This window comes from Amborella trichopoda, chromosome 5 (genome assembly GCF_054954075.1).
Source record: "Amborella trichopoda isolate Santa Cruz 75 chromosome 5, AtrichopodaSantaCruz75HAP2 v2.0, whole genome shotgun sequence".
Lineage (NCBI taxonomy): Eukaryota > Viridiplantae > Streptophyta > Magnoliopsida > Amborellales > Amborellaceae > Amborella > Amborella trichopoda.
The window spans coordinates 1,098,271-1,125,469 of NC_142340.1; the positions used below are offsets into that span (position 1 = coordinate 1,098,271).

General features: G+C 35.9%; 3 protein-coding genes across 10 annotated transcripts; all 3 read right to left on the bottom strand.

The window, feature by feature from the left end:
* Positions 1–1,966: 1,966 nt before the first annotated feature.
* LOC18426630 (proteinaceous RNase P 1, chloroplastic/mitochondrial) lies at positions 1,967–10,264 on the bottom strand. 7 transcript variants are annotated; one of them, XR_016055529.1, is made up of 8 exons: positions 9,591–10,164; positions 7,639–9,365; positions 6,254–6,343; positions 5,942–6,123; positions 5,116–5,219; positions 4,088–4,156; positions 3,127–3,241; positions 1,967–2,285 (listed from the first exon to the last, which is right to left on the bottom strand). XR_016055529.1 is itself a non-coding variant. In XM_020662667.2 (8 exons), exons 1-8 carry the CDS (start codon positions 9,649–9,651, stop codon positions 2,077–2,079), a joined length of 2,574 nt encoding a protein of 857 aa, XP_020518326.1. In that variant the 5' UTR covers positions 9,652–10,164; the 3' UTR covers positions 1,967–2,076. The 7 variants fall into 7 exon arrangements, 3 of the variants coding, with proteins under 3 accessions (XP_020518326.1, XP_020518325.1, XP_088722759.1); XR_016055530.1 differs by having other exon boundaries at positions 5,116–5,255; XM_020662667.2 differs by having other exon boundaries at positions 5,116–5,236.
* A 1,052-nt stretch (positions 10,265–11,316) lies between these two features.
* On the bottom strand, positions 11,317–16,844 carry LOC105421942 (CURVATURE THYLAKOID protein). 2 transcript variants are annotated; one of them, XM_088866635.1, is made up of 6 exons: positions 16,576–16,844; positions 15,873–15,964; positions 13,616–13,702; positions 13,153–13,215; positions 12,974–13,011; positions 11,317–11,544 (listed from the first exon to the last, which is right to left on the bottom strand). In XM_088866635.1, exons 1-6 carry the CDS (start codon positions 16,679–16,681, stop codon positions 11,490–11,492), a joined length of 441 nt encoding a protein of 146 aa, XP_088722761.1. In that variant the 5' UTR covers positions 16,682–16,844; the 3' UTR covers positions 11,317–11,489. The 2 variants fall into 2 exon arrangements, with proteins under 2 accessions (XP_088722761.1, XP_088722762.1); XM_088866636.1 differs by having other exon boundaries at positions 12,929–13,011; positions 16,576–16,843.
* A 2,991-nt stretch (positions 16,845–19,835) lies between these two features.
* On the bottom strand, positions 19,836–26,961 carry LOC18426631 (uncharacterized). The gene is made up of 3 exons (XM_011622256.3): positions 26,788–26,961; positions 25,923–26,038; positions 19,836–20,106 (listed from the first exon to the last, which is right to left on the bottom strand). Exons 1-3 carry the CDS (start codon positions 26,940–26,942, stop codon positions 20,087–20,089), a joined length of 291 nt encoding a protein of 96 aa, XP_011620558.1. The 5' UTR covers positions 26,943–26,961; the 3' UTR covers positions 19,836–20,086.
* Positions 26,962–27,199: the final 238 nt, after the last annotated feature.

Genomic DNA, 27,199 nt, shown 5'->3' on the forward strand with positions numbered 1-27,199 from the left:
TAACTGTTGGATTAATTGCTGGACTGATTTTGATTGAACCGAACCCCTTATAACCTTATAGGTTTGGTAGTGAATTTGGTCGTGATAACACTGGTACTTGTTTCCTTATGAATTTAAGTAAGAGCTGGTATAGTGTGTACCCTTGAGAGCATATGCCTTACACTTAATCTGAAATGTGGGATTGAGTTTAGAATCACCAATTCAGCATTTTCATAAACTTGAAAAGAAAAGTCTATGGCAATCCAAAAAGTGGGGGTCTTTGTTATATTGAGTTAAATTTCATTCACAAAGCTTTTTTTTATGAGTAATGATCTTATGAGATCTTTCTACATACATGTGTGTAGAATTTCAAAGGATCACCATTAAATTTGGTACAAATCTCTAGCAAAGTTATCACATGAGGGTGAGATTTGATTTTTTTGTTTTTAGATGTGTCAAATTTAACATTTTGGTTCCTATACATATAGGTGTGGGAGGGTCTAACAAATTCATTTCCCTTTTTTTATATATTAAAAGTAATAGAATTAGATAAATATGGGTTTTGGTAAGGTCGCATGAAATTTGGTAAAACCGCATCTCAAAAATCTCCCAGGAAAACTAGATCTGGGGTTGTGAAACCTTGGTGTAGCCCGTAAATCCGTTTTCAACCTTAATTGTGGAATCTGAAGTTCAAAAAATAGTGCAAATCACACAAACCAATAAAAACTTTAAAAAAGATATTGCAGAATAAATTATATTTAGTTTTTGCAATCTATTTTTTTTCCCTACATCTTTGATTGTCAAGGTGATGATGATCGCCTTGTCTATTGCATCCCACACATTCCTACTACATTCCAATGAGGCTTGAGGCAAGGATATATAAAAGGTGTGGTTTGTGTAAGGCTGAGTACGTAAACAATCAAAGTAACGCACTAATGATGTCGTTTTAATATTGAAAATATTTATGATTGTCTGAAAATTTATTTTCATTTTTAGTTATAAAATTTGAATTTTATAAATAGTGTGTAGATCAAGCAGATTTATGAATATTTGAATATCTACGGTCTAGATAATGCATTGCGTGACGCATATTTGAATATCTTGAAAATTGACGGTCCAGATAATGTATTACATTTTGCACTATTTTCAAAACTTCAAGTTCGAGATGATTGGATTTGAGAATTTTTGAAAACATAACTTTGATTTTCTTCTCCTTGTTTTTCTTCGTAATAGTTGGGTTGGAATGGAGTATAGGATACTATGTTGAGGCATCAGTTCCTATAACCACATCGAGGTCTACTACTTATACATGAACACGAGAACACATGAATCTTTTGATTTTCAATTTTTGAGGTGATTTATTTTGTATATAAGAGCAAATAGAATCAAAACATGAGTACTCTTTATTGTATTTTGGCTTCAACATAAACAAATTGCATTTGACAGTTAAAGAGAGAGAGAGAGAGAGCAGTGTTTCAACCTAAACAAATTGCATTTGATACTTAACGAGAGAGAGAGAGAGAGAGCAGTGTTAAAAAAAAATCGAACCGCCCTCGGAAACTGGCCAAGGGCCGGTTCAACTAACTTAACCGGACAAGTCTTGGCTGGTCAAAAAAATGAAATAAAATAAAAAATACGAAAAATATTTTTTAAGTATGATTGAACAAAACATATCCAAATAAAGTTGAAAATTAGTGAAAAAAAATAGATTTAAAAAAATTGATTTATGCCCAAGTGTATTTTTGTACTCTACAATATTTGCCAAAATGATGAAAAAATTTCAAAACACATTAGAAACAAGTCCTTTATTTTTTGAGATTTTATATAATTTTTTTATTTTTTTTTTAAAAATATCTGACTGGATTACCACAACCGGTCAAAACCGGCACCGATCACTTACCATATCCGATTTGAACCACCCGATTTTGCAAACAATGAGAGCTAGACGTACCATAACCAGTCTAACAAAGTGAAAACACACATGACAGAAAATCAAGAAATTTGGGGACTTCATATAAATTAACTTACAAAGCCCAATTTGAGCAGGCCTTTGTATCTTACATCAGATGTGTAATTCTATGATTAAATAGGATTTCATCATATCTGGAAATCAATAATGCAATCTCCGAGCTTCTCGGCGGCCTCAATCTCAGATAAAATTTTCAGATAATTCGAGGATATCTTAGCCGAAGAAGATAAGCTGGCCATTGTTTTTGTGTATGCTCTTTTGTCTGGTTTGGATTCAGAGTGGGTGTGAGTGCTTACACCGCCGGTTGAAACCTTATACTGGGAGCAAGCTTCATTATCTGAACCAGTAGCATCAATCATCAGCCAACAGTGAATCCTCTCTCTCTCTCTCTCTCTCTGTGCGCGCTTGAGTTTACGACTGGGTTTTCTGATCAAAGCTACCCCTCTCTCTCTCTCTCATTATCTCGGCCTGTTGTTATAAGATTCTCCCGTCGCTCCTTTCCCGTGAAAAAGGATCGGAAACTAGCCTTTCCTTTCTAAATAGTTAAACATCCGCATCATGTTAATGCTTGAAGGGTGCACAGTTAATTTTGTTTTTTATTTTCACTAAATTTTATTTTCATGAAAATTAGGACATCCATGCATCTAAGAAGCGTATTCCCAGTAAAAATGAAAAAAAATAATTCTACTAAAAAATTGACCCTTAACTGTTTCAAGAGTATTTTGGTCAATTTTTTATTGGAATTTTGTTTTTTTGGTGCATTATAAAGATGCATATACACCCATTTCCATGTCAATAAAATGTGTAAAACGATCAAAAATAATAAACCAAATCAATTTATGGCTTTCAGATCGATCCAAATTCAATGTAAACTATTGAAAGCATGCTTGCGCATCTTTCAAGCGTCCATGTGGATATTATTCTTATCCTTTATATTAGACTGCACATGGGTATAACTTTCTCTCATGACTCCTTTCCCATTCTCAAGAAAGAAACAAATTTTATCCTTGCCTTTGAGACGAGTGTGTTTCTCTAATTTGTTTCATGAAATACATGGTATATCAAATTATTCATCCCTAAAAATAAGTTGGGCGTTGAATCTGATGTCAAATTTAAAAATAAAACTCAGGTTTGTTCCTAGAGGAAATTGGAGAAATTCATTGGTGTGGTTTTATTACCTTGTGGTTTTGTGGATGTATCTTTCATAGAGCGTGTTATGCATAACCAGCTTTGATCTCTCTCTGTATCATGTTCCCTAGCGAACGGGATGTGCCAATTTCCGTCCTCTGACTCCTGCAGTTCAAAGAGATGAGAAAAGGAAAAGCATGAGAATATTCCTTCAAGATAATTAACTCTGTGTCTCTCTGTCCATATATTGCAAGAAAAACATGTGCATACATGTGCATCCAAGAGCTGGAGAGACAGACGGACAGAAGCGTATCATTAACAGAGAGAGTACAATCCAAGATCTGTGTATTTTGTGTGTATGTGAGTGAGGGAGAGAGAGAGTAGCATCTCATTAACACCTTAAACTTCAAAATAGTTTTCATTTTCTATTGGAGAGAGAGAGAGAGAGAGAGAAACATATCATTAACAGAAGACACTTCAAAACCTCTCATTCTGTGTGTTTGTCTGCACGTGTGCATGTCTGTGTTTATGTGTTGTGTGTGTGTGTGAGAGAGAGAGAGAGAGAGAGGCATATCAATAACTAAAGGACACGGTTTCTATGAGTCCATGAACTCGCATGTAGAAATGCAGGACCCTTGGTAATTTATTTTTTGAAATAGAATTTAATCCTAATTTTTAGGAAATATATAATCTTTAACATGTAGACTATTAATATGTAAAAATAAATAAACTTTAAAAACTAGAAATGATATTTTTTGGAGGAAATATTTAAACGACTGATTTTACTTTTTCTTTGGATGACTATTATTTATGGTGTGGATCTACACTTTCTTTGGTGGATGTTGTAGATATCCAAGCCCGCATAGTAACAAGTGCATGCTTGGACGCACCAAACAATTCTCCATAACAAAAGTACTCATCAACAAATCTACTACTAGAGTGAGTGTAATGAAAAGCACTCCTAAAAAAACCCTCCGACTTCTGTGAGTGGATGTTGAAGGAATTGCAGACCTGAATGACCACAGAGCAAGGTGGGGGCATTTGAAACACAGGGCCACTGGCTTGGAAAGTGAAATGGACCTTCACAAGCAGCAAACGAATTTCAGAGTTAGTAGCCGGATAAAAATGTTAAGAAAATAAACTAATTCTCAGCTTAACCTGCAATAGCCATTAAAGAAAAAAGCTCAGGCATAGTATCCCCAACTTAAAAGCCAATAGCTCCAGTTGAAATATCTGTATCCTTCCAAATGATTTCAAGCAAATTTACAACCCAAGACAAAAACTTGCCGAAAAATATTGTGATTCGCGAAATTCAGCAAACAATTCCCTGGCTAGGTGACCTCAAATTTCTTTTGAAACTGGAGTCATATGCTAAAGCTTGGCCTATAGCGATCCCTTGATCACATCAGCGGTCACCTCCGACCCCAGGGTCATTGAGTTGAATTCTGATGGGTGTTCCCTTGGTACCTGGGGCCAGCGAGCATGGGTGGTACCTTAGGTCTCACGAATCCACAAAGCTCTATCCCTGTCAGGGTCCATTTGCGTGGCTGAGGCCAAGCTGCAGCTGGAAGGCCTTATGTTGTTCGACCATTATTGGGGTTCTGCCTTTGTAGAAGAAAGTGACTCCATTAATTTCATTTGGTGGGCCTTTGCCCCTGGTATCCCCAACAAGTTTTTGATGAAGCATTTGATATATGCAATTCCGTACAGATGACTTTCGAGCATGTTTGAAGAGTCAAACTCTGTTGCGAATACAGTAACAAAGAATGAAGCAGGTACCATCGGTATCCATGTAACTAGATTTCAGTCCTGTTTAGGAGCCTTTGGTGAAGCATGTTGTACATGTTCTGTTTTGGTCTGGTGGCCAATTTTGTATAGTTCAAGATTTGTTTCCTCTAACTATTTACGGTATAATATACAATCAACTTTTTTTAGGGAAAAAAAAAGAAAGTTAGATATAGGATTCCAATTGCTGAATAATCATTAATGAATAAAACTAAAAAATAAAATATTTATTGACTAAATGACTAATAATCCACCTGATGTCTTTCTTTCCATTTGGGGAAGAAATCATTCCCCAACAATTGAAATATGTGATCCCGCATCTCATCGTTGGTCACAATCAAGCACTTGTACTTGATAGCTGCATACAACCAGTACCTGAAGCATAGGTCAATACCTATAATGGCTTTATTTAACTGTACAAAAACATGAAACAAGTAACCAGTATATACTTCTTGGGATTGTATATTATAAGACCATCTACTCTCAGACTTTTGATTTCAAATCTAACATTCACAAATGACTGTGACCTCATTATACAAAAGATAAATGGTCTTATTGCATGACAATTAAGTTACAGATATCCCAAAGCATCATACTTATCAAAACATACACACATAAACATGGATACGTAGTTTATATCTATATTCGTAATTCGGTATTTGGATTTGTTTTTGTTCTTTTCACCATATGAGAAGGATATACATGTCTAAAAATTGTAATGACATTATTTTTAAAATATTTTGTTTTCTACGATACTTTTTCTACAGACTGAAAATTTCTTTTCTGGACATTTTTGTTATGCATTTTGTCGAAACATGTGAGTAAACTTGTTAAAAAAAGGGATATTATACTGTACACGGCCTTTGTATGATATACGATACAGTAATAGGGTCTAGTTTCTGTTCTCAACAATGCAGGAGGAGATTAATTTGTACTAGGATGAATGTCTGGAATCGGGAACTACGATCATTTCACCATTCATCGTGGAGAATTGATGGCAATTCCCTCTGTTGTTTACCATATACTATACACAAGCTTAGCATGACATATTGTCTTCATGGAAAAACTGCATTGGCTTACCAATCATCATTTGAACCAGTCGGGGTGGCATAAAGTGCATCAGCATTTTTCCATTTTTCTATCACTTTTCTATCAGCTGGCTCATCTGCCTTCCCTCCTTGTATACGCCTATGGTGCACAATGATCAGCGGCCATTTCTTTGATGGGAGCTTCTGTCTAATGCCATTAACAACAGCATTGACCTATGTATTTGACAAGAAATGGTGAATTACTCGAAAGAAAACTCAAAATCAATTTGGGGTTAAATTTTTTTGTGTAGATAGGTATAATAAGCTGAAACCTTTTAGGCCTGGGAGAGGCCCAATAACTTGCCTTGGACACCAAGAAGCGTTTTTGGTTCATAAGGCCCACATTAGCAGCATCCACGACGGCTTCAAATGGTCCATAGTAGTCCAGCCATTTCTGTACTACCAAAACAACTCTACCTTATTAAGCATACAACAATAACAATTCACAAGACTCTCTTTCTCGCTCATACTCTCTCTCTCTCTCTCTCTCACACACACACATACACACACGCACACACAAAAACACACACAACATGCATGCATACGCAGTTTGATTGCTTTTTAAGTTTCAAAGGGAAATACTCCCTGATCTTGGGTAGGTTAGCCATATAAGTCTTACTTAATCAAAGTAATGAAAATGGAAAAGATAAGCTAGATAAGACATGAAAATCCAAGAGAGAAAAATGCTCTGAAACCTAAATGGAGGGTACAAAATTGAAAGAGACCTAAGTCTAAGAATTACATGCCTTGAGCTTTCCATCGAATATGACCAGACAGCATAAATAATTTCATCAACACAGGTATCAAAACTTAAGCCTCGCATATAAAGAAAGAAGTGAAAATGGGTTCTATATTATAAAAAATAAAAGAAAGTTGCAATGGGTTATATGCCAAAATTTATAGTGCAGCATTATACAAGTGAATGGAGTTAGACTTTGTCAAGTGACATAACTTTATTTTGTGGGGGAGTATACCATACTCGAATAAGGTATGATATGCCCTATTATAAAGGGGTATCCACTGCTAGCTTCCAATGAGAGACGGTGGAGATTAATCATGCCTGAGCGAATGTCCCGCAAGGACATCTTTCAAAAAGCATTAATTATCTTGCAGGATGCCATTGTAGCTAATCTCCATTCTCCACTGTCCATCACCAGGAACAGATGGAGGATACCTCTTTTGAATACCATATGCAGAACTCCATCGGATTATGGTACACCCTCCGCAATTGGATGTAGCACACATACTTCACAAGTTACTCTTTTAGTACATAAACACAATCGTTAGAACAATAATGTCCTTTATTGTCGAAGAAATAAAGACTTCAGTAAAATGTTTATTGTATGATGTTGGATGAACATCCAAATGAGAAATTGCAATTATCATGGAAAAATTAACAGGCATTCTTTTTTATTCAATTTCTTCTAATCAATAGCAATCTACATAGTTCACTTTGGAACTTCTAGGGCTCAATTGTTTTACACACAAGCACATACAAGAAGCTAGTGTTGATAGAATACAATATAGCTATATTTTATATTTGCATGAGAATTGCCATATTTCAAACTCATGTATACCGAAGTAAATTAATTTATGGGAGTATTACAAACTTAGATCATCCTTAGAAATGGAGTCCACTCTTTCATGCACAAAATCTTGCGATATCAAACATATGATCATGATTTATACCTGGAAATTTTGGAAACTCGAATTCCTCTCTCTATTTGCAGCTATGGATGCAACCGATTTAGCAAAGTTCTCTGTCTCAATTGGATCAATATCAATTGTCACCAACTTGTGTCCGCAAGATCCACAAACACCATCATGCCGAACACTTGTTCTCTCAGCTTTCCATTTGCCCGTACCTAACCAACCTTGACCATGCCAACCTCCTCCACCATTAACCATAGCCTGAACTATTCTCTCTCTATTCCACTGTCTCTTTCCTACCCTTGAAGCTGCTCTCCCCTTAAACCATTGTTCAATGAGCTCTGCTACAGATGAAGAGACCTGTCTCACACTAGTTCTAAGTTTATGTAAAATATAGTATACCTTCTCTCCTCTACCTTCTAAGACACTCAGCTTTAGAAGTGCCTCTAATTCTGGCTCTTCAGGGAATACCACACAATCCAACATGTGGGTTTCGACCTCGAATGCTTTATCAATTTCCCTATTCTTGCAAAATGTGAAGAGTGCAGGGCCATAGGATCTTAACCTTGGGGTTATAGCCAATTCCTTCATTTTCTTCACCATTTCAAATGCCAAATCCCCATTGTTAACAGACATAGCCATTCGAGCCACTGCAGTTAAAGCAGCTTCACTCAAAGGGACTTTCTCTAACTTCATCTTATCGAATATCTCGAGTCCTCTAGAGAGAGCATACCTTTTCACTTCATCAGGAACACGTATACCTTCTTCCTCCAAATTCTCTTTCATTTTCTCAGACTCATTTCTACCCATTTTTTCAGAAAACCCATTTGAAGATTGTGAGTTTGAATCCAAATCTTTGGAGAAACTACCTAAAAACTGAGAACTTGATTCTGATTTATGAAAACCCTCAAAATCCTCTGTATCACTAATATCAGATTCTATAGGGAACTGACTAGAAAACTGAGAATTTATGTCTGAATTGTCAAATTTGGAGAGAGAAACAGCTCCATTCTTATCCATATCTAGAGAAGAATCACCTAAAATCAAAGAACTAGGAAGCAATTTATCCTGAGCCTTATTACTCCCACTCTTCGCAGGAGTAACCAAACCCATTGCAGCAGATGAGCATAGATAGAGAAGCACATTATAGTGATACTGCTTCAACTCTGCACCTTCTTTCAAGGCCGAATCATAAAGCGATAGAGCTCTCAAGACATTCCCTTTCTTAGAACACATATCCAACCCAACTCTAAATTCCACTGAACCATCTTTGTCTCTCTCAGATTTTTTAGCTCCTGTCTTTCTCTCTCTACTACTGGAACTAGACAATTGCAAGGTTATCTCTCTCTTACTTTTCTTAGTGCTCTCGCCTCCCTTAGCCTGCTCTGAGAAACCCAATTCAGAAAGCCCCAAGTTTTTCTCTCTCTGTTTTTTCTTTGAATTCTTGTTGATTGTATCAAATCTAGCTCTCAAATGTACTGAACCATCCTCATTTTTCAAGGATTTCTTATCCCTTGTTTTTCCCTCTCTAAAACCCAAAGTAGACAACCCCAAAGTCTTATCTCTCTTATTATCTTTGGAGTTATCTCTGTGTATGCTCTTCTCTGCAAAACCCAATTCAGCAAACTCCAAGTTTTTCCCTCCTTGCTTCCCATGCTTGCTAGAGTTCTCATTGCTTATATTCTTCTCTGCAATACCCAACTCAGAAAATCTCAAGCTTTTCTCTCTCTTGTTCTCCCCAATGTTCTTACTGCCTGTGTTATCATCTGCAAAACCCAAGTTTTTCTCTCTCAAGTATTTATTTGTCTGAGCTTTAAAATCGAGTTTGGTTTTGCATTCATCACTATCAATGGAAAGATTTCCAGACAAAGTTTTTGCATAAATTCTAGAGAGAGAAAACATAGAAGAGTTGCCTGTTAATACTCTAGATGAAGCATGCATAAGACAAGGAAAATGTTGGGTTTTGTGGATAAGTGCTTTTGGGTACTTACAAAGAAGGAGAGAAGCGTGAAAAGGTTGCTTGAGTTCCAGAGGACTGAAACTTGAAGCCATTTTTTATGCTTTTGAGAAGCCTCACATATGGTCTTTTTACTCTTCATTTAAAGGAGTTGCCAGACAGAGAAAGAGAGCGGCATATGAACAAAAGCGTAAGAGAGAGAGTAGTCAGTGGATAAAAATACGAATCATAGGGATTCGAGAGAGAGAGAGGAGAGATTTTTAGAGACAGACAGAAGCTATAGTTTCAATGGATAAAGACTATGAATTCAGACAGATTTATAGGAGAGAGAGAGAGAGAGAAAGAGAGAGAGATTTAGGGGCTATAGTTTCAGTGGATAGAGAGATTTATAGGGGGAGAGAGAGACAGAGAGAAAGAGAGAGAGAGAGAGAGAGAGAGAGAGAGAATATGGTTTCAGTGGAGGGAGGATTAAGACGCTGCTTGTTTATAGGAGGCATAGCAGATGTCTCTCCTTTAAATATGAGAGAGAGGGAGAGAGGTATAGTTTCAATGGAGGGAAAATTCAGACACTGCTTGTTTACAGGAGGCACAGGAGATGTTTCTGCCTTAAATATAGGGGGGAATCAAGAAACGGCCCCTAAATGCATGATTACATTTCTGAAATGCCACTCATCAAATTTAAAAAAAGTTGGCAAAAACTCTGTCTCTGTCTCTGCTATGCTTTGTTTTTTTGGCTACATAATGGAACAAAACAATGTAATTTAAAATCATTAAGACAAGGATTTTGCTTATTTAAAATAAGATCAGAAGGGACCATTGTTTAGAGAGAGATATAGAGAGAGCTTTTTATTCATTTTACAAAGGAGAATTGTATCTTTTTATGGCGAAACTTTTATCCTTGTTCTCCTGTTGGATTCCCAAGAAGCACAATACTACTCACTCCCTCTCTCATGCTCCAATTCTCCTTTGTAAAGGAACAGGTCTCTCTCTCTCTCTCTCTCTCTCTCTCTCTCTCTCTCAAGTCTCCTTTCTAAATGAACAGATCTCTCTCTCTCTCTCTCTCTCTCAATACTTTTTACTTCTGTTCTCTTTAGATGCCCAATAAACATCTTGCCTCTCTCTCTCTATGTGCCCATGCACTCTCTCTCTAGATACCCATACTCTCTCTCACACACAAAACACACTCTTTAGATGCCCATGGGAACATGTTTCTCTCTCTCTCTCCTATTTACACGCCCAATAAGTGGAATGCTACTCTCTCTCTCTCTCTAAGCAAAGATTCTCCGTAATTAGAATGCAACCCATTTCTGAATCATCCTTGCCCTTTTCTACGTTGGCCTAATGCTTTCTTTCCCTCTCTAAACTCTTGTTCCTTAAGATGGCAAAGAATAGTATGCTATGCTCTCTCACTCAGTTCCTTCTTGTTATGCTTTTTATCTTACTTTACTAAATGAAATATTATAGAACATTGTACAATAACACCTTAGTCGCACATCGTGCTCTCCAATCTCATTGACAATTTTAAAAATCCAACCATTTAAAAAACGGGTAGGGTCAGTTATTCCCCACTGAATTTCGTCCCTCACAAAAACAAATCATGTTTTCTTTTTTTTTTTGTAAATTTCCCTCTGCTGTTGTGGTGGTTTCCTTTCATTAGATAGGTATATGCGTTTTATTAGCTCGCTCTCTCTCTCTCTCTCTCTCTCTGACCAAACAGTGCATCAACCATCTCAGAGCATGGATGGTCATGTAACTATAAATAGTCAAAACCTGAACTTCATATGTTGAATTGCATACAAATGCCAGTTGCTGTTGCAAATCAACTCTCTCTCTCTCTCTCTCTCTCACACACACACACACACACACACACACACAATTGACAGGGAAAACACATACATTAAGACACAATTATCAGAATCAACTGAAACTGAAGTTACTCGCCAACAACTTCAGAGATTGAATCTTTGATCTTCGTCAACAGCTCTTCACTGAAACAACACACGAATATAATGATTTAACCTTCTTAATCTCATATGAGAAAGAAACCAACTAGATTCATGACGACTATCACCAACATGGAAGTATAATTGAAACAATAGACTAATAGGGTTCAATTTGTTGGCAATAAGCAAAGGCAGAAAATCTTTATCAGTATCTTCAAACACACAGCAAAGAATAAGTCCCTAAAACTACATATATACATACATATGTATACATGCATGCAATGCATAACATCTTAGCTTCCCTGCTTAAGGACAATAAGTGTTATGAGAGTATAAAGGGTCTCCCCGTATGAGTACAAACATACATATGAACATACATAATATCTTATGAACATTAAAGTAATACACAGAAAACATTTAGCTTCCTCTTGAAAACCCATATTAATCCAAGACCAAGATCAAGTGTTTGTCCAAGAGTAAGAATGAAACTACATAAGGATAATTACTAATGAAAATCCATACGTATAATCTCCAAGTACTTGACATAAGAGCAAAGAATACAGGGCCACAACCGTTCATCCAGATCATGCACTAGTGAGCGCATAGTGGAATCTGATATCTCCTATGGAAGAATCAATAGACTAACAGACCTTTTTTTTTGTGTTTGTGTGGGGGGAGGGGGGAAAAGAGAGAGTGTGTGTAACAAATGCTCTCAAGTTCTAACTATAGTTTTAGGCCAAAAGATTATATGCTCCTGAAGGAGACTTATCAGTCATTCAGTCCCTCAGGTATACCCCTATCTAGGAGTGTTAAGGAACCCGGATTTTCAGAGATGTAACGTCCTCTACCTAGTGACTAACCTCAAAAGATAACTAAAAAAAAAGAGATGTTTTTACGCATTCTATATGTGCCTGAAAGGAAAAAGTCTTAAGACTGAGACCATCCTAATGGATGGTCATATCTGTGTTTTTTTTTAGAGAAAATAACTTGTATATAGAGTAATGAATGAGTATACAAACAGTACCCTAATTACAGGGTCAGATGGGCACATGAAAGGAAATTAGATATGAAATTCTGTGCAAGATTCTGTGCATACTAGATCTGAGAAATCAAAACTAAAACAGTCATATCTAAGTGTTTAGAAACAGAAAATCCTTTTTATGGGAAATACTCATCCCAAGATTCTAAAGTAAATTTCAAATTTTCAAATCAGAAGAATCCTCCTGACTAGCTCTTTTGTCAGAGGGAGTAAGTTTATTAGCACTCCAGTTTTATTCTTGCTAAGCTTATGGTGATGAGGCATGCTATACCTCGGATTATACAAGCTAGGGATCTCATCAAATATGATTTGATAACAGTTTCCAATAAGTTCGCCATGAAATCGATAAATTAAAACAAAATTAGTTAATGTTTAGAGAGCATAACACACAAGTAAGAGAGGTCTTCAAGATGATATATAGCAGACACTTCTTACCGGTCAGGCTTTAATAGAAGATAGCGGTATATGAACCACTGCAGAGAGAGGGAAAAGGAAAAGGAGAGACAAAATGCAAACGTAAGTATGAATTCAGCTAAGAGAGAAATAAAAACTGAAAGCAATAAGCATGCCCAAGTTTTTACTGCAAAAGATGGGTTTGAGAATAAGCTACTTACCCAAGAAAATAAAATCCCAATAAATTCTAATGCACTAGGAATCAAAGGAAGGCTGTCAATTATCTGAAAATGGACAACCCCTGAAATTAGGACTTAAACCACAGTCTTAGATAATAAGTAAGCCAAAATAACCAAACGACAAACTAATTTGTGAATTGCACACACACACAAAAAGAGAGATCATATTCCCATTAACATTTTTAATCTAAACATTCCCCCCAAGAGAGAGGAGAGAGAGAGAGAGAGAGAGAGAGAGAGATCACATCCTCATTAACATTCTAATCTGAAACTTCACTCTATCCCCCACCCCCTCAAAGAGAGAGTAAGAGAGATTAATCCCCATTGAAATTTTAATCTGAAACCCCCTCTCACCCTCCCATCCTCTCTCTCTCTCTCTCTCTCTCTCTCTCTCTCTCTAGCACATAAACAGACATGCATTTTTTGTATGCAAAGAAGTTATTACCCGAATAATATTACTGGATGCCCATACTGCAATCACACCAGCAAATCCGAAACCGATGATGGCAAGTCGGTCTTCAAACCTGTTCCACTGTTTCAAAAGTAACATAAACAAACATACTAATACTCAGTTTTTTCTCTTCCAGAAAAAATCAACAGCTACAAATGAAGCATACCATATCAAATTTGTTTTCTTTCTTTTCTTTTATTTTCTTTCTTTCTTTTCTTTTATTTTCTTTCTTTTTTTCCTTTTACCACTAGATTAGCATTGGTTTGTACGGGAACCCCACCTGTTGTATTAATATTTAAAAGTGTTTATATTAGGCTCAAGACTAAAATCAAATTATAGTTATATAAACCAGTTAAGCAAGAGTTGCATGCAATCATCTAGTAATTCCTAAAGCTAATCTAACTAGATATGAAGTTCAGATATAAATGTAGCACACTAAGCTTTCGAATATAAATGCAAGAAATTTGTAGGTTAGGAGTTGTTGGGCTTTCATGGGTTTCTCCATATTTTTGTCCCACACCATAGTTCACAAAAGCATCCAATCTTTTATTTACCAAACTGTTCATTTTTCTAAATGAGCAAACTACCCTTTAAAGTGACCTTTTTTTTAAGGAAAAAGTTTATATAAGGTGTCAACCTTATACTGTAGAAGTAAGGTGCACCTCAAAAACCCATTGAAGAATGTTGTTTCGTCACTAGAAAATTCTCCAATCGATCATCTTGACCTCCATATGGATATGAAAGAAAAAATGAATTGAGTCTAAGAAATAGTGTATTTTGTACCACATTATCTGGACCATCCATTTTTAAGATTTTCAAGTGTTCATAGATCTGCTAGATTTGCACCATTTTTGGACCTTTCAATTTCATAATAGAGGTGGAAAATAGACTCTTAGGCCATGATGACAATTTTGGCACCAAAAATACATCTTTTAACGAGATTTTGGGGTGCACCTTACCGTGATTGTTTAAGGTTGAGACCTTATACAAACCTCACCCTTTTTTTAAAGTCCAATTTTGTCATCTTTTCATTCTCTAAGTTGGGAAGTGTCTCTACCTCCTTCGCTACCCCTTACTACCAAGGCAGCTCTCTTTGATGGAAGCATGGATGAGGTTTAGAGCAGTACTGTGCAGTCTCTCTCTCTCTCTCTCTCTCTCTCTCTCTCTCTCTCTCTCTCTCCCTCCCTCCCTCTCTTCAATGAAAAAATCACTAGGAAAGAAAGTCAAATAAGTTATTGAATGGAACTTTTCTTCTGTCTCTTTCAGAGGTGGCTACTGATGCCCTTGCAAGAATACTCCAATACAAGGACTCTAACACTCATCGTAGCTACTTGATTTATTTACAATTTCACTCTCTAACCTGCTGTGTAAAGCAAGCGCTTAATGTAAATTCAGAAAGGGCTACTACCACCATTTAGGTGAGCTCTTCAGACATTGCTCATGCATACCTCTTCAGCTTTTGATTGGGAGTGGTGTCGTTCTTTAGTGAGATCGTTCCCTTTCAATTTCATGTTATTTGTGTTCAGTGTTTAAAAAGTTGCTAGCTTCACTCGAGGCTCTCCCGAGTTAGACCAGATCAGGAGCCAGTTGATTTCGGGCCGAAAGGCCCCTGAATCTCTCCAGTCTCCTGGTTTTTCATAATTTCAAATTATTAATATTAAAGTTTCCCCAGTCCACTCCTCGAACTGGGGAAATCGGGATCAGGACCCTAGCAAGTCCCTAATGAAGTCTGACTTTTTTGCCTCTGTTTGTGTCATGTAACTTGGGAGAAAACATGAAAAAGTGGATGGGTAATTTGTCCATTTGCATTCATAGTTAGAGTGCACATACTCCTTGATAATTTTCTGATGAACGATTGTTGCATGCTTTGGGCTTTGAAATTTGAAAATTAAGCTCAAGTTTGCAACCCAAACTGCTTCCATTGCCTTGGCCATATTCAACAAGAGTCACATGAACCAGTAAAAATTCAATCACATTTAATCATCTACTAATCCCAAAAGGTAACTAACAAATGAAATTCAAGGGCCAATTCAGCATTATCTATTGAATAAAGATATCAAGAATATAGATTGAATAAAGATGTCAAGAAAACACAAAAATACATGAGGATCCCTAGGATTCTTAACCTTAAAAAGTGTGTACACAAAACATGCATTTCAAGAGGGGGAGAGAGAGAGAGAGAGCGAGAGAGAGAGAGAGAGAGAGAGTACATTAGAATGAAACATAAATGAAGAGTAGAAAACAAGCTTACAGAATTTTGGACAGATTTTATAATACTCGAAGATGAAGAATCAGACTTATCGCCTGCGGCCATTGCAACTACAGTCCTGCCCCTTTGGATTCCTGAAACAAAAAGTAATAATTTAAAAAGAGAGTACGAAAACAGATTTTCAAAATGATAAGAGTTCAAGGAATAATTCAGAAGTTTTTAGAGAGAGAGAGACTTATTATTTAGGCCACCAAAGCTTGAATTCAGTAAATAATAGACAAATAGCCAGGAATTTCATAATGAATTAACATGAGAGTGAGAAAAGTTTTATTCTTTATATGGAATCATAAAGTAAAATGCTCAAACCCAAATTCAAATGAGAAAAAGTTGAACACTACAGAGAGAGAGAGAGAGAGAGAGAGATTCTCACATTGAGTGGACAAAATCCCCAAAATTTCTAAAGTGAGAAAACAAATCAAGCTCATAAAACAACAAAGCAAAACATGGTGAACATTCTATCCTACTGTAATTTCCAGCAAAAACAACAATAAACTCCCCCAAAAATAACCCAACAAAATAAACAAGACATAGCTCCATCTCTCTCTACAAGTATGCAACTCTATCTTATATTCATTCATAGGAAACATGAAAAAGACTCATCTTTTCATTCTTATTTTTATCAATACATGAATAGAAAGATAAAATTAGCAACAAAAAAGTTCAAATTTTGAAGTACATAACTTACTTCCAAGATTCAAAGATGGGCTCTGAGGAAATGACCCATTGACTCTAATGGGTACTCTTCTATTGCAGAGGATAGCAGGAAATGCGGTCGCAAAAATGGAGGCCATTGTTTCCTTGAACTGCCAGAAATTCTAGAGAGAGCCTGGGCTATAAAAACAAAGACATAATAATAATATGAAAAAGTTTATATAGAGCCTAGGCTCTAAACAATCAAATTAGAGCCAACCTAAAAATTTTATTAGAAGAGGCTCTTTTGATGTTCAAATACTTTCAAATTGATCATCTCGATATCAAGATACATGGACATTAGAAAAAAATAGATTTCAAGTTTTGAAAATAATGCAACTTGTAACACATTTTTAGACCGTCAATTTTTAAAATTTTCAAGTTTTTATAGATATGCTCGATGTTCTATATTTTTTAAGCTTTAAATTTTATAATTAAAGATAAAAATATATTTTAAGGCTAATACAAAAATTTTTAGTTTTATATTTTTTAAGCTTTACATTTTATAATTAAAAATAAAAATTTATTTTAAGGCTAATACAAAAATTTTATGTGTTGAAACCACATTTTTCGACACTATTTGAAAGTGTGCTTTACTTTGATGGTTTAGAGTCTCGACTTTATACAAACTGCGCCTATAATAATAATTATGTGGTCATTTTTCATACGTCGGAATAGTGGCTTGCTGGTGAAAGAGGGAGGGAGGGTGGAAAGGGTGAAAATAAACATAAATAAACAGCCGAAATTAGTTAGGGTTTCATATAGCACAATAATATCATATCGAAATCAAAATTACATAGAAAAAGTTATTTTTATACCTCAGTTTTGTATATATATGAGAGAGAGAGGTACTACTTTCAATTGGGTTGCTTTGATTACTCAGTTTTATTGAGAGAGAGGGAGAGAGATTTTTTTTAGTTGGGTCTTTTTGATACCTCAATTTGTTTAGAGAGAGAGAGTAGTGTTGGGTTAAGGAAAGATGAGAGAGAGACGTCTTATTACAGTTGAGTTGTTTTGATACCTCAATTTGTTTAGAGAGAGTATAGTGTTTGCGTAAGGAAAGATGAGAGAGAGAGAGGTCTTATTTTCAGTTGAGTTGTTTTTATACCTCAGTTTTGTTAAGAGAGAGAGGGAGATATATTTTTTTTTTTGTTTTTTTTTAATGTTAGGGAGAGACATATTTTTTAGTTGGGTTTTTTTTTTATACCTTAATTTTTTAGAGAGAAAGAGAGGGGTTTTTTTATACCTCAATTTGTTTAGAGAGAGAGAGGGAGTAAGGTCTGGGGAAGTGAAGAAAATGACATAGAAATTATTAGAGGGGACAAAGCTCCAATGATTCTCCACCACAAAACTGATAATATGTTAGAAGTCTTTTTATTTCCTTTTCCTGTTTTTCTCTTAAACCTTTTTATTTCCTTTTCCTATTTTTCTCTTAAACCTTTTTATTTATTGAGAAAGGTGAAGGCCTCCTCTCTGGTCAACTAGTAACAGTCCTCTATGTGAATCCCAAAATTGCTAAACCAGTATTTTTAAATCTGGAAATTTCTTGTTCGTATTGTTGATTTCGATGGGAATTAGGTAAGACTAAATCGGTTCAAAAATGGTAAGATTCATGGTGAGATTTCTGTCTACATTCCTTTTTTTTTTTCTTTTAAGCTTATTTAGTTTTTTTTAGATTTATTGTGAATTCCCACCACATAAATCTCTATTTTGATTTTTATATTTTTTTTATTTTTTTAATATTTTAATAAATCACCAATTCGAATCCATCCAGACCCAATCCGGATCGTCTATCCAATGATTTGACACGGATCCATAGGTGAACAATGCGCCCCACCAATCCCAATTTTCAAACAACTATCTATTAATGTTTTGAAATTTTGATTAAAACATTTAGGGACATTCTTAAAAGGTCAAGTATATTCTTCATTGAAGAATAGTGTTTCCAAGATAAGAAACACTATATTATAAAAATGAAATGTATACAAAAAGGAGTTCTCTATTGGAAACTCAATAGAGGCGTCCTATACATTTCTAGAAATATTGATGCAACGGAGCTGTTTTAAAATGGTACTAAAACCATTTATTTTTGATACAGGGATAATAATCATTATTAACCATTAAATATGATATTCAATAGATTAAAGTGTCACAATATTCGAAAATTTTTATTATGAATATTGTGCCTACTCAACGATACATCCCCCGATTTTACATCAATAATATTTGTAACCTTCTTGTACTAAAAATAAATGTTCTCGTGATATATATTTCCAATTGTTTTAAGTTATTTATTTGAATGAGCCAGCAATGAAGCTGCAAAAATACTTTAGATAAGAGTTTATATAAGCGTGGAACTAATGGAAAATGAGAGAAGGCGGGATTCCCCTACACTCTATTTTAGCTAAAATTTATTCTTGTTCTTATATGGTTCAAACTATCTACAGGGTCTTAGGGATCAAATTTAGATATTTTTAGATGATGAATAAAAAGTCCTTTCTATTTCACAGATAGAGAAAAAACGAAAAACTGTTTCACTCTTTTCCCTTCATTAAAAAATGATGAATTCAATTCTACATGGTTGAATAAAGATTTGATTACCCATTTGGTTTGATAGAGCTGCAGCACTATCAAAATAAACAAATCCTCACCTCATTACTCATCAAAAATTACAAATCCAGACCTTTACATCGATCGTCTCAACTTAAACATTATGGTAGTAAAAAAAAAAAAATTAAGCTCTAAAAAAAATATATTTTTATGATAGATTTTTTTGGTGTACCTTAATTCTAACCTAATATAAACTTTTTCCTTAAAGTGGGATTCAGGTATAAAATAAGAGTGCAGGAGTATAGTGTACACAGACTGTTGAAAATATATGGGTGGAATGAGGGCTAAGAAATATTGCTCTCTCTCTCTCTGTGCGTCCTACCCCACCCCCACCACCAAAAATAAAAATAAAAACATAAATTTTTTCTTCCCACAACGACATACTTAACCATTCTCTCTCTCTCCACAAGCATGGATAGGATCCACTTGAAAATTGACATAATTCTTCAGTGTCCACTCTCTCTCACACACACACACACCACAAGCATGCCTAGGCTCCATATGACATTGACACCACATAATTCTTCATTGTTACCCAATTCTCTCTCTCTCTCTCTCTCTCTCTCTCTCTCTCTCATACACATCAGATCCACATGGCTCCAATAAATCTGGTTATGAAGGAATGAGATAGGAGAAAACAAGGAATAAGCAAATCCAATGCAGTTTTCTCATCAAAATCAAGGCACAGTTCCCCTGTTGCTCTAAAGTTGTAACAAAGTTAACTCCACCATCCACTAAATTACTTGAAAGTATGAGAAAAAAAGAAAATACCACCTTCCGTATTTCCTTATAATTTCTTGTCATAAAGGCATTGAAATACCTACAAAAAGATAAAGAAAGAAGAAATCGATAAAATGGAGTTTTAAGACCATGAAAGCATGGCTGATAATTTCTTGTCAAAGAGGCATTGAAATACCTACAAAAAGATAACAAAAGAACAAATAGATAAAAAGGAGTTTAAGAACATGAAAGCATGATTAGCCATGATACATAAAGCAAAAGCTTGTGTGTGTATTGTGGCCATACATTTGTGTGTGGGTATAATACACACGCACACAAAATAGAAAGCTAGATGCATACACACACAACATACACATGAACACGTGCGTGCACACACAACAACACATATAGACCAACTACAATATCAGTTGATCCCCAAAATACATGAAGGGATTCTTTTGGGCTGAAACTTTGCACATTTTGATTTGAAGAATAAACAATTAAACAAACATATTTTATTCATTTTGTATTGTTGACATCTCAAAAAAAAAAAATCACCTTTTCCCTTCTTTTATACAAATTCAATATTTTCCTTTTTTTTTCTTTTATTCATTTGTTCGCCTAGTTGAGGTCTACATGTGTGTAAAATCTGGGGTCGAACTAATCCCTACTTTTCAAAGTGGCTTACGCTGTCATATAAGCTGGTTGACTTGTATAATCTTTTTCCAATCTCTTTTCCCTATACATGAGAGAGAGACCCTGAAGATCTCTAAAATACTAATCAAGCACTAAGCTTTCATCCAGACTGTCTATGATACTTCACCTATGAGAAACATACATCAGACATCCACATCCAGAGTGTCTATAATACTTCAATTGCTGTTTCAAAAGACTAAATGCTAGAACCTTTTCGGAACCTCCATTAGGTTCGGTAGTCAGCAATGATTTTCCGAAACCGGAATAAAAGATATGTCCCAATTATTTCCATTTTCTTCTTCATGTAAGTTATGCAAATAGAGATAGAAATTTCACTTGAAACTTGAAAGAAAACGTAAAAATGGAGTCGGAAACAAACCCCATATAAGATTTATTTTATTACTTACAATTGAAGAATGAAAACCCAGTTAAGCATTGAGGGGATGGGAAGCCAAAAGTTAGTCCCTCATGTACCAGAAACCTCATCATTCTCATAGATAAATTTCGTGTTAATTATTCCGCTGATATTTGGAAACAATATCCATTTACTGTGACTGCAATTTTCAATCCAGGTTCTAACCTAAACAAAGATAAGGGAAAATTTCGTATAGAACCCTAATTCCTCATATTATTTCATGGTAGACCCTCTTTCCGTTTTTCTTTCAAATGGCATAAGAAAATCCCTAAAGGATTTCACCTTACCCCCTCATCTCTTATCTCCGTCTTTTATCGACTTTTGACCATAAAAATTAGCCTCAACAAATCTTTTTATATCATTTCATCTCAAAAACTTTTTTAACTCTCTTTTTTCATTTCCTATTACAAAAGTTTTTAGGCTGAAATGGTATAAAAAGATTTGTTGGGGCTAATTTTAATGATCAAAAGTCAATAAAAGGCCGAGACAAGAGATGAGGGGGTATGGTGAAATCTTTAGAGGTTTTCTTATGTCGCTTGAAAGAAAAACGGAAAGGGGGTCTACCATGAAATAATACGAGGAATTAGGATTCTATACGAAATTTTCCCAAAAGATAACTATCTTAGAAGGAGCCATAACCATCCATAGTTTGATTGGTTCAAACGTTATATAGAGCACCATTCAGTCATATAAGTCTGAGGAAAACACAGTGCAGAAATTAACAATAGTTCTATTAGAGCTCAAGGACTTGGTAAATCAGTAAATGTCAACTTTATTTGAAAAAAATAGGACTTGATTGTGAACCAAGAAGCTGATTTAATATGTTCCCATTATGACCTTAAAATCCATTTCTCCAATCTTTGAGGGTCCTCCAAGAAGAAACTTCTAAGGTACAACTTGTTAAGGCTTTTTCATTGAAGAACATGTTATGAAATCATTGAGCCCCAAATATTCAAATAACAGCACCCTATACTTATGATGATTTAAAAAAAAAATAAAAAGAAGAACAATCCTTCTCCCAATGATGCAGTTTGTACAATCATTTAGCAAAAAAGAATCAAAAGTTCAAAAAAAAAAACTCGAAGGTTCTACAAGATAATGCCTTGTTTCCGAGATAAGGTCATAGTAGCACTAAGAGTTGTGGATTGTCAAGCCTCGATATCGGATAGGAAATTTCATCACTTGCGATAACTCATGTTCAAGTCGCTTACATAATCATAATGGAAATGAGGAAAACCATGGCTCCTAAAGACCACCAGACACCCATCATTTGAGGAAGCCAATGGAATAGACAAACTCCCTATGTCCCATCCAAATGGAATAGTCCATTCCATATCAATAAACAATGAAGTCATGCTTGAACCTTCCACAGCTTCCCTTCCTCGAATTAAGTCAAAGTGATTAAGTTTGATAGCAGCAAAAGGCTTAGATCATTCTGCCACTCTGATAAGCCTTTTGAGACTTATTTAGGAAAAGGAGCCACTAGACACTAGCCCCTTCAAGTAATGCTGCAGCATCAGCTCGAACAGTGGGGTAATGTACCAGAGCTGGGAGAAAAGGGTATTCTCAAGGTCGTTAGAATTCAAGGGAAGGAAAACAGAAAAGAGATCGCACCAGAGAAGTGTGATCCTGTTTGATCACTGATACAATCAACTGTACAGGTTGGAGAAAGAAAATAAGGAGAAACTTTTTGCTTAACCCGGTGCATCTAATCAACGAATGTGAGATAATCTAGGATTATTGGAAACCTAAATCACCATATGTTTGTGAGCCCCAAAAAAGTGTTATTATAAAAAGTAAAAACTCAAGCTGTATATGTTCATACTCAAGTATACCCCTATCAAAAGAAGCTCATGGAAGATTTCAAGTCTCTGGTGTTCAAAGGCAGGAACAGGATCATATGCAAATTTGGGTCTTGGAGGCTAGGATGCAGGGTAGTTCTCATATCTTGGCACTTGGTCAGTAATTTCAAATCATTTGTAGTATCATTATGAGTGCTTGAGGGTATTCAAACTAAATAAGTCAAGCTTTAAAGAGCCTTGACTAGTGGACTTTCATCACTTAGAGAACTTCCATAAGGGGTCCAAAGGCTATCAATCTAATTCTCATCTTGAGCAAGAGGTAGTGTTTGTCCCACCTCCCACAAGCTGTCAAAAAGTGCCCATGACTGTAGGTTCTAGGTTTCAGCATCTAGAAAGGTGATGCCAAACAAAGGTCCCCAACAAAAGCTGTGCCACAAATTCCTTGGAAAGCTGAGATCTGTTAAGACTGAAGAGAGTTGAAATACGATCTAAAGGCAGCATTACATTTATAAGAAGAAAATAACAATGATTTTACATGAGCTCAAGAGGGAGACTCACAAGTCACAATTAAGGAAGTCCTAATATATTCGTTCAACAAATATTAATGATATTACGGCTAGGAAAGGGAAGATCAAAGTAACACATTTTCCCTCAGGGATATGGGGGCTAGATTAAGCAAGGGTTACCAATTTCTTTCCTGGAGATATTCGCAAACTTTTATATGGTTTTCCCGAGGTCATATTGCACAACAGGCTTCTTGATTTGCCTAAGAGTTCATCTCACAGTACCCATAAGGTCCAAACTCCAAAGGAAGTAGCCTTAATACTTTTTCATGAGGAAGATCTCATTTCTCAACAAAGTAAGATTTAGTCTGCATGAAGATAAGGTGTTAGGGATATGCAGCTTTTTCTGGCTCTCACACATAAGTATCTTGGAAATTTGTTGACTCAGCGAATGGAGTTTGGATGATTTCGCATGAGGGATGGGATCCTTGAGCGGGGCCCTCTTCTTAGGTTTAGAAGAAGAAGAGATAGTGGTGGTATCTGGTGGAAGAAACCAGGAGTTTCATTACATTAGTGAATTTGGAAGAAACATAGATACAATGTGATAGATGTTAGGACAAGTACAGGGTAATCATTCAAAGAGTAGTTTGATATAGCCAAAGGGTTTGCCCCAATGTCCTTAGAACCAAAAATTCCTATAGAAAACTAACAGTAACAGAAATTATTCTTGCATTCAATAAAATTTTGATGGGTGCAGCTAGATAGAGCTTATGCCTAACGATAGATTGGGCAATGGACTCTGGCTTATGTCTTATCGACCCCCGAGAGGTTCATGCACAACCATGCCAAGAATACAAACTCTAGGACCAGGAATCAATAAATTATTCACAGAAATTAGAAGCCTTTAGTGATTAAGTCCAATATTCACGTGAGGAAACACCATATATTCTACATTTTTGCTATGCGTTCATCTAGAAGGATTGACATGATAGTTTTTGGAACCGAAAAAATAGCATGAGAAATATAAGTGTGAGACAATTCAGTTGATGTCGCATCTCTCAGTAATTAGGATTGAGTAACTTCAGCTCGTAGAAATAATAAAGACTGGACATGAACATGCAAGGCTTTCATGTGTTTCACTGCATGTTATTTGGGTGATTTTGCATCTCAAGTGAATCAAGTGTGACCCAAGCCTCCTAGTGATGTTACTAACATCATAAATATTTTATGTATAAAGCCTACAACATTGCATGCTTCTTTTCCAGTTCAATGTATCAAGAAACTAAAAATTAACATATCTACAAGCCAATGATGTGAACCTTAAACAAATGGAATTTGACCAATGACCCAATAATTTTCTTCCATTAATTAATCAATATCACTAAAGTATGCAGTATATAAAATTAAATGAGCATCCCATACTCTGTAAAAAATAGCTCTACTATATATTTCTTGGAGGCCTCCATTTCGTTTCTTATTTTATGGTGTTTCATGAAGTTTCTTTTGTGTCCAATGCTCAAAGAAAAAAAAATCACATTGTCCAATATCCCTTTCTCCAGTTTGTCAACGTCCAGTGCCTATAACAGTTTTCAATACAACGCATAATTTTTTAACGAAAACGATAATAATAACAGATTAACACATAATCGTATTAAAAAAAAAAACAGGTTAACACTTAACAGTGTTATCCACTACAGTACATTCAGTTATTTTTTCATTAATTTACACAGTATTTTCTATACCATACAAGCCCATACAAGCAAATTGTTGGGTTTGGTGATAGCTAAATCACCATACCCATATTTTCTTCTAAAGATTAGGGTATTATGGAAAATAAAAAATTGATTTTCTTGGTAAACAAGAAAGTGATATCTTTATAAGAGAGTGAAAGATGACATAATACCCATCCTTTGAGGGTCACCCCTTTAGGGGTATGGGAATGGATCTCCAATATGGAGATGGGTCTCCAAGAGAGAAAGACACATGGCCTCCAAGAAAGAGGCGGTATTCCCATGAATTTTGGATTGATTAACTTCCACTTCTAGAGAAGGTATTTCCATGAGTTTTGAGTTGGTTAACTTCCACTTTTAGAGAGAGAAATCTCTATGTTGCTCTCGAAGTTATATTTCCAATAGCGGTATTACAGAGGCAAAGAAGGCGGTATTGCAGAGAAAGAAGGTGGTATTGCAGAGGGAAAAACGGTATTGATCGATGGTGTTGCTTGATCGGGAGAGCAGGTTTAGAAGGGAAGATCAGTAATGGTTTTTTACTGATGTTTTGAGAGAGGTATATCTCTTGTAACCCAAAACGGTAATTTTCATTGTGATAGTGGATTTCTAGTTGCCGAGGCCGTGGATGTAGGCCTATGGGGTGAACCACGTAAATCGTGTGTTGTTGTAGTGTGTTTTTTATGTTTTCTTTGTTTCTTGCACTCGATTTATAGTTGTATTCATCTACTTCGCATTTGGTCAATCATGTACACGATCATGGGTGGGATCCCGGTGTTTGGGATTCCGGGTTCCGCAAGCTACAAGGTTCACAAGAACCCTACACAAATAATTCAGCACTTTAGCTATTGATAGGAGAAATTTGGTACCTTGAGGAAGCAATCCCTGGTTATGAAACTCAGCGGAGAGTATCGATTGCAATCGAGCAGAAGCGATTGCACTGTGCAGTGGCAATGATCCAAAACAGCTAAGCTCCACCGGTAATCTAATATTCACAACTCCACATTGTAAAGTCCAAATAGATAGAGAGAGATACAAAAGCAATGTAGGCATGTAGCACTTCTAAACATTGAATGAAGAACCCAAATATATATCCCCAATACACTGAACCAGGGTGTTCTTTTGGTTTTTTTTTTTTTTGGAGGGGGGAGGGGGAAGAGAGAGAGAGAGTAAAGGCAGTGTAAAGGTCTAAGACTTTAATGGAAAACCCAAATACTAAAACCCCGAGAGAGAGAGACAGAGAGAGAGAGAGAGAGAGAGAGAGAGAGAGAGAGCAGCGGGGAGTGGGGGACAGCAGTTGCAATCTCCGAATGAAGAACTCAAACGTAAAATCTCAATACATAAACAGGAGAGAGATATAGAGGCGGTGGGGAGACAAGTATAGAAAGCCATGTAAAGTTCTAATCTTTGATCAGAAAACCACCCCAGTTGCAAATCCCAATACACAATACACAACACACACACGCACGCGCGCTCACAGAGAGAGATGCCAATACAGCAATAGAGAGAGAAAGAGGATGAAAGTACAGCAAGAGACAGAGAGAGAGAGAGAGAGAGATGGCAATACAGCACTAGAAACAGAGAAAGAGAGGTGGCAACACAGCAATAAGGCCAAACACATCAAACACTCAAAAACCGAAATTTACTGCACCCCAATTCCCGAAACCCTAAAATCCAATCACCCAACAAGTATCAACACCGAAGAACCACAAGAACCAGAGATTAAACACTCACCTAGTAATAGAACGCCGCCTAACACAAGATCTGGTAGAGGAGGGCAACACAGAGGAAGCCATGTCACCTGAAACCATGGGTTTGTTACGGGCCATTAACCTCATAAATGAAGAATAAACCCTAGACCCTGTAACAACAATGGCGGATTTGCTCATGTTGAGCACTGGTTTTTTCACTGCAAACGTTTTTGCCACGTTTGCTGCATATATTTGGTGATGGGGTTGTGTATGGATTTGCTCACTTATTAAAAAACAGAAAATAATGACTTTTTTAATTTTTTTTGGGTGGTAAAAAATGAGATTATTTATCTTTGATAGAAAGAGGTGACAACTATTTACAACCATCCATACGAAATATCCTGGGCCATAACAAAATTTGAAAAAAAAATATAAAGATTGAGCTTAGTCAATAG

Bases quoted from the DNA above. Each gene is read 5' to 3' on its own strand.
- LOC18426631 (XM_011622256.3), bottom strand. From the start codon at position 26,942: ATGAGCAAATCCGCCATTGTTGTTACAGGGTCTAGGGTTTATTCTTCA. The intron at 26,039-26,787 runs GTGAGTGTTTAA...TGTGAATATTAG, and splicing joins AGGCGGCGTTCTATTACTAG to ATTACCGGTGGAGCTTAGCT. The intron at 20,107-25,922 runs GTACCAAATTTC...ATCTTTTTGTAG, and splicing joins CCAGGGATTGCTTCCTCAAG to GTATTTCAATGCCTCTTTGA.
- LOC105421942 (XM_088866635.1), bottom strand. From the start codon at position 16,681: ATGGCCTCCATTTTTGCGACCGCATTTCCTGCTATCCTCTGCAATAGA. The intron at 13,703-15,872 runs GTAAGCTTGTTT...CTTTTGAAACAG, and splicing joins TAAAATCTGTCCAAAATTCT to TGGAACAGGTTTGAAGACCG. The intron at 13,216-13,615 runs GTAATAACTTCT...GTCCATTTTCAG, and splicing joins CATCCAGTAATATTATTCGG to ATAATTGACAGCCTTCCTTT.
- LOC18426630 (XM_020662666.2), bottom strand. From the start codon at position 9,651: ATGGCTTCAAGTTTCAGTCCTCTGGAACTCAAGCAACCTTTTCACGCT. The intron at 6,344-7,638 runs GTATAAATCATG...TTGGTAGTACAG, and splicing joins CGAGTTTCCAAAATTTCCAG to AAATGGCTGGACTACTATGG. The intron at 4,157-5,115 runs GTGGATTATTAG...CTGCTTGTGAAG, and splicing joins AATGGAAAGAAAGACATCAG to GTCCATTTCACTTTCCAAGC.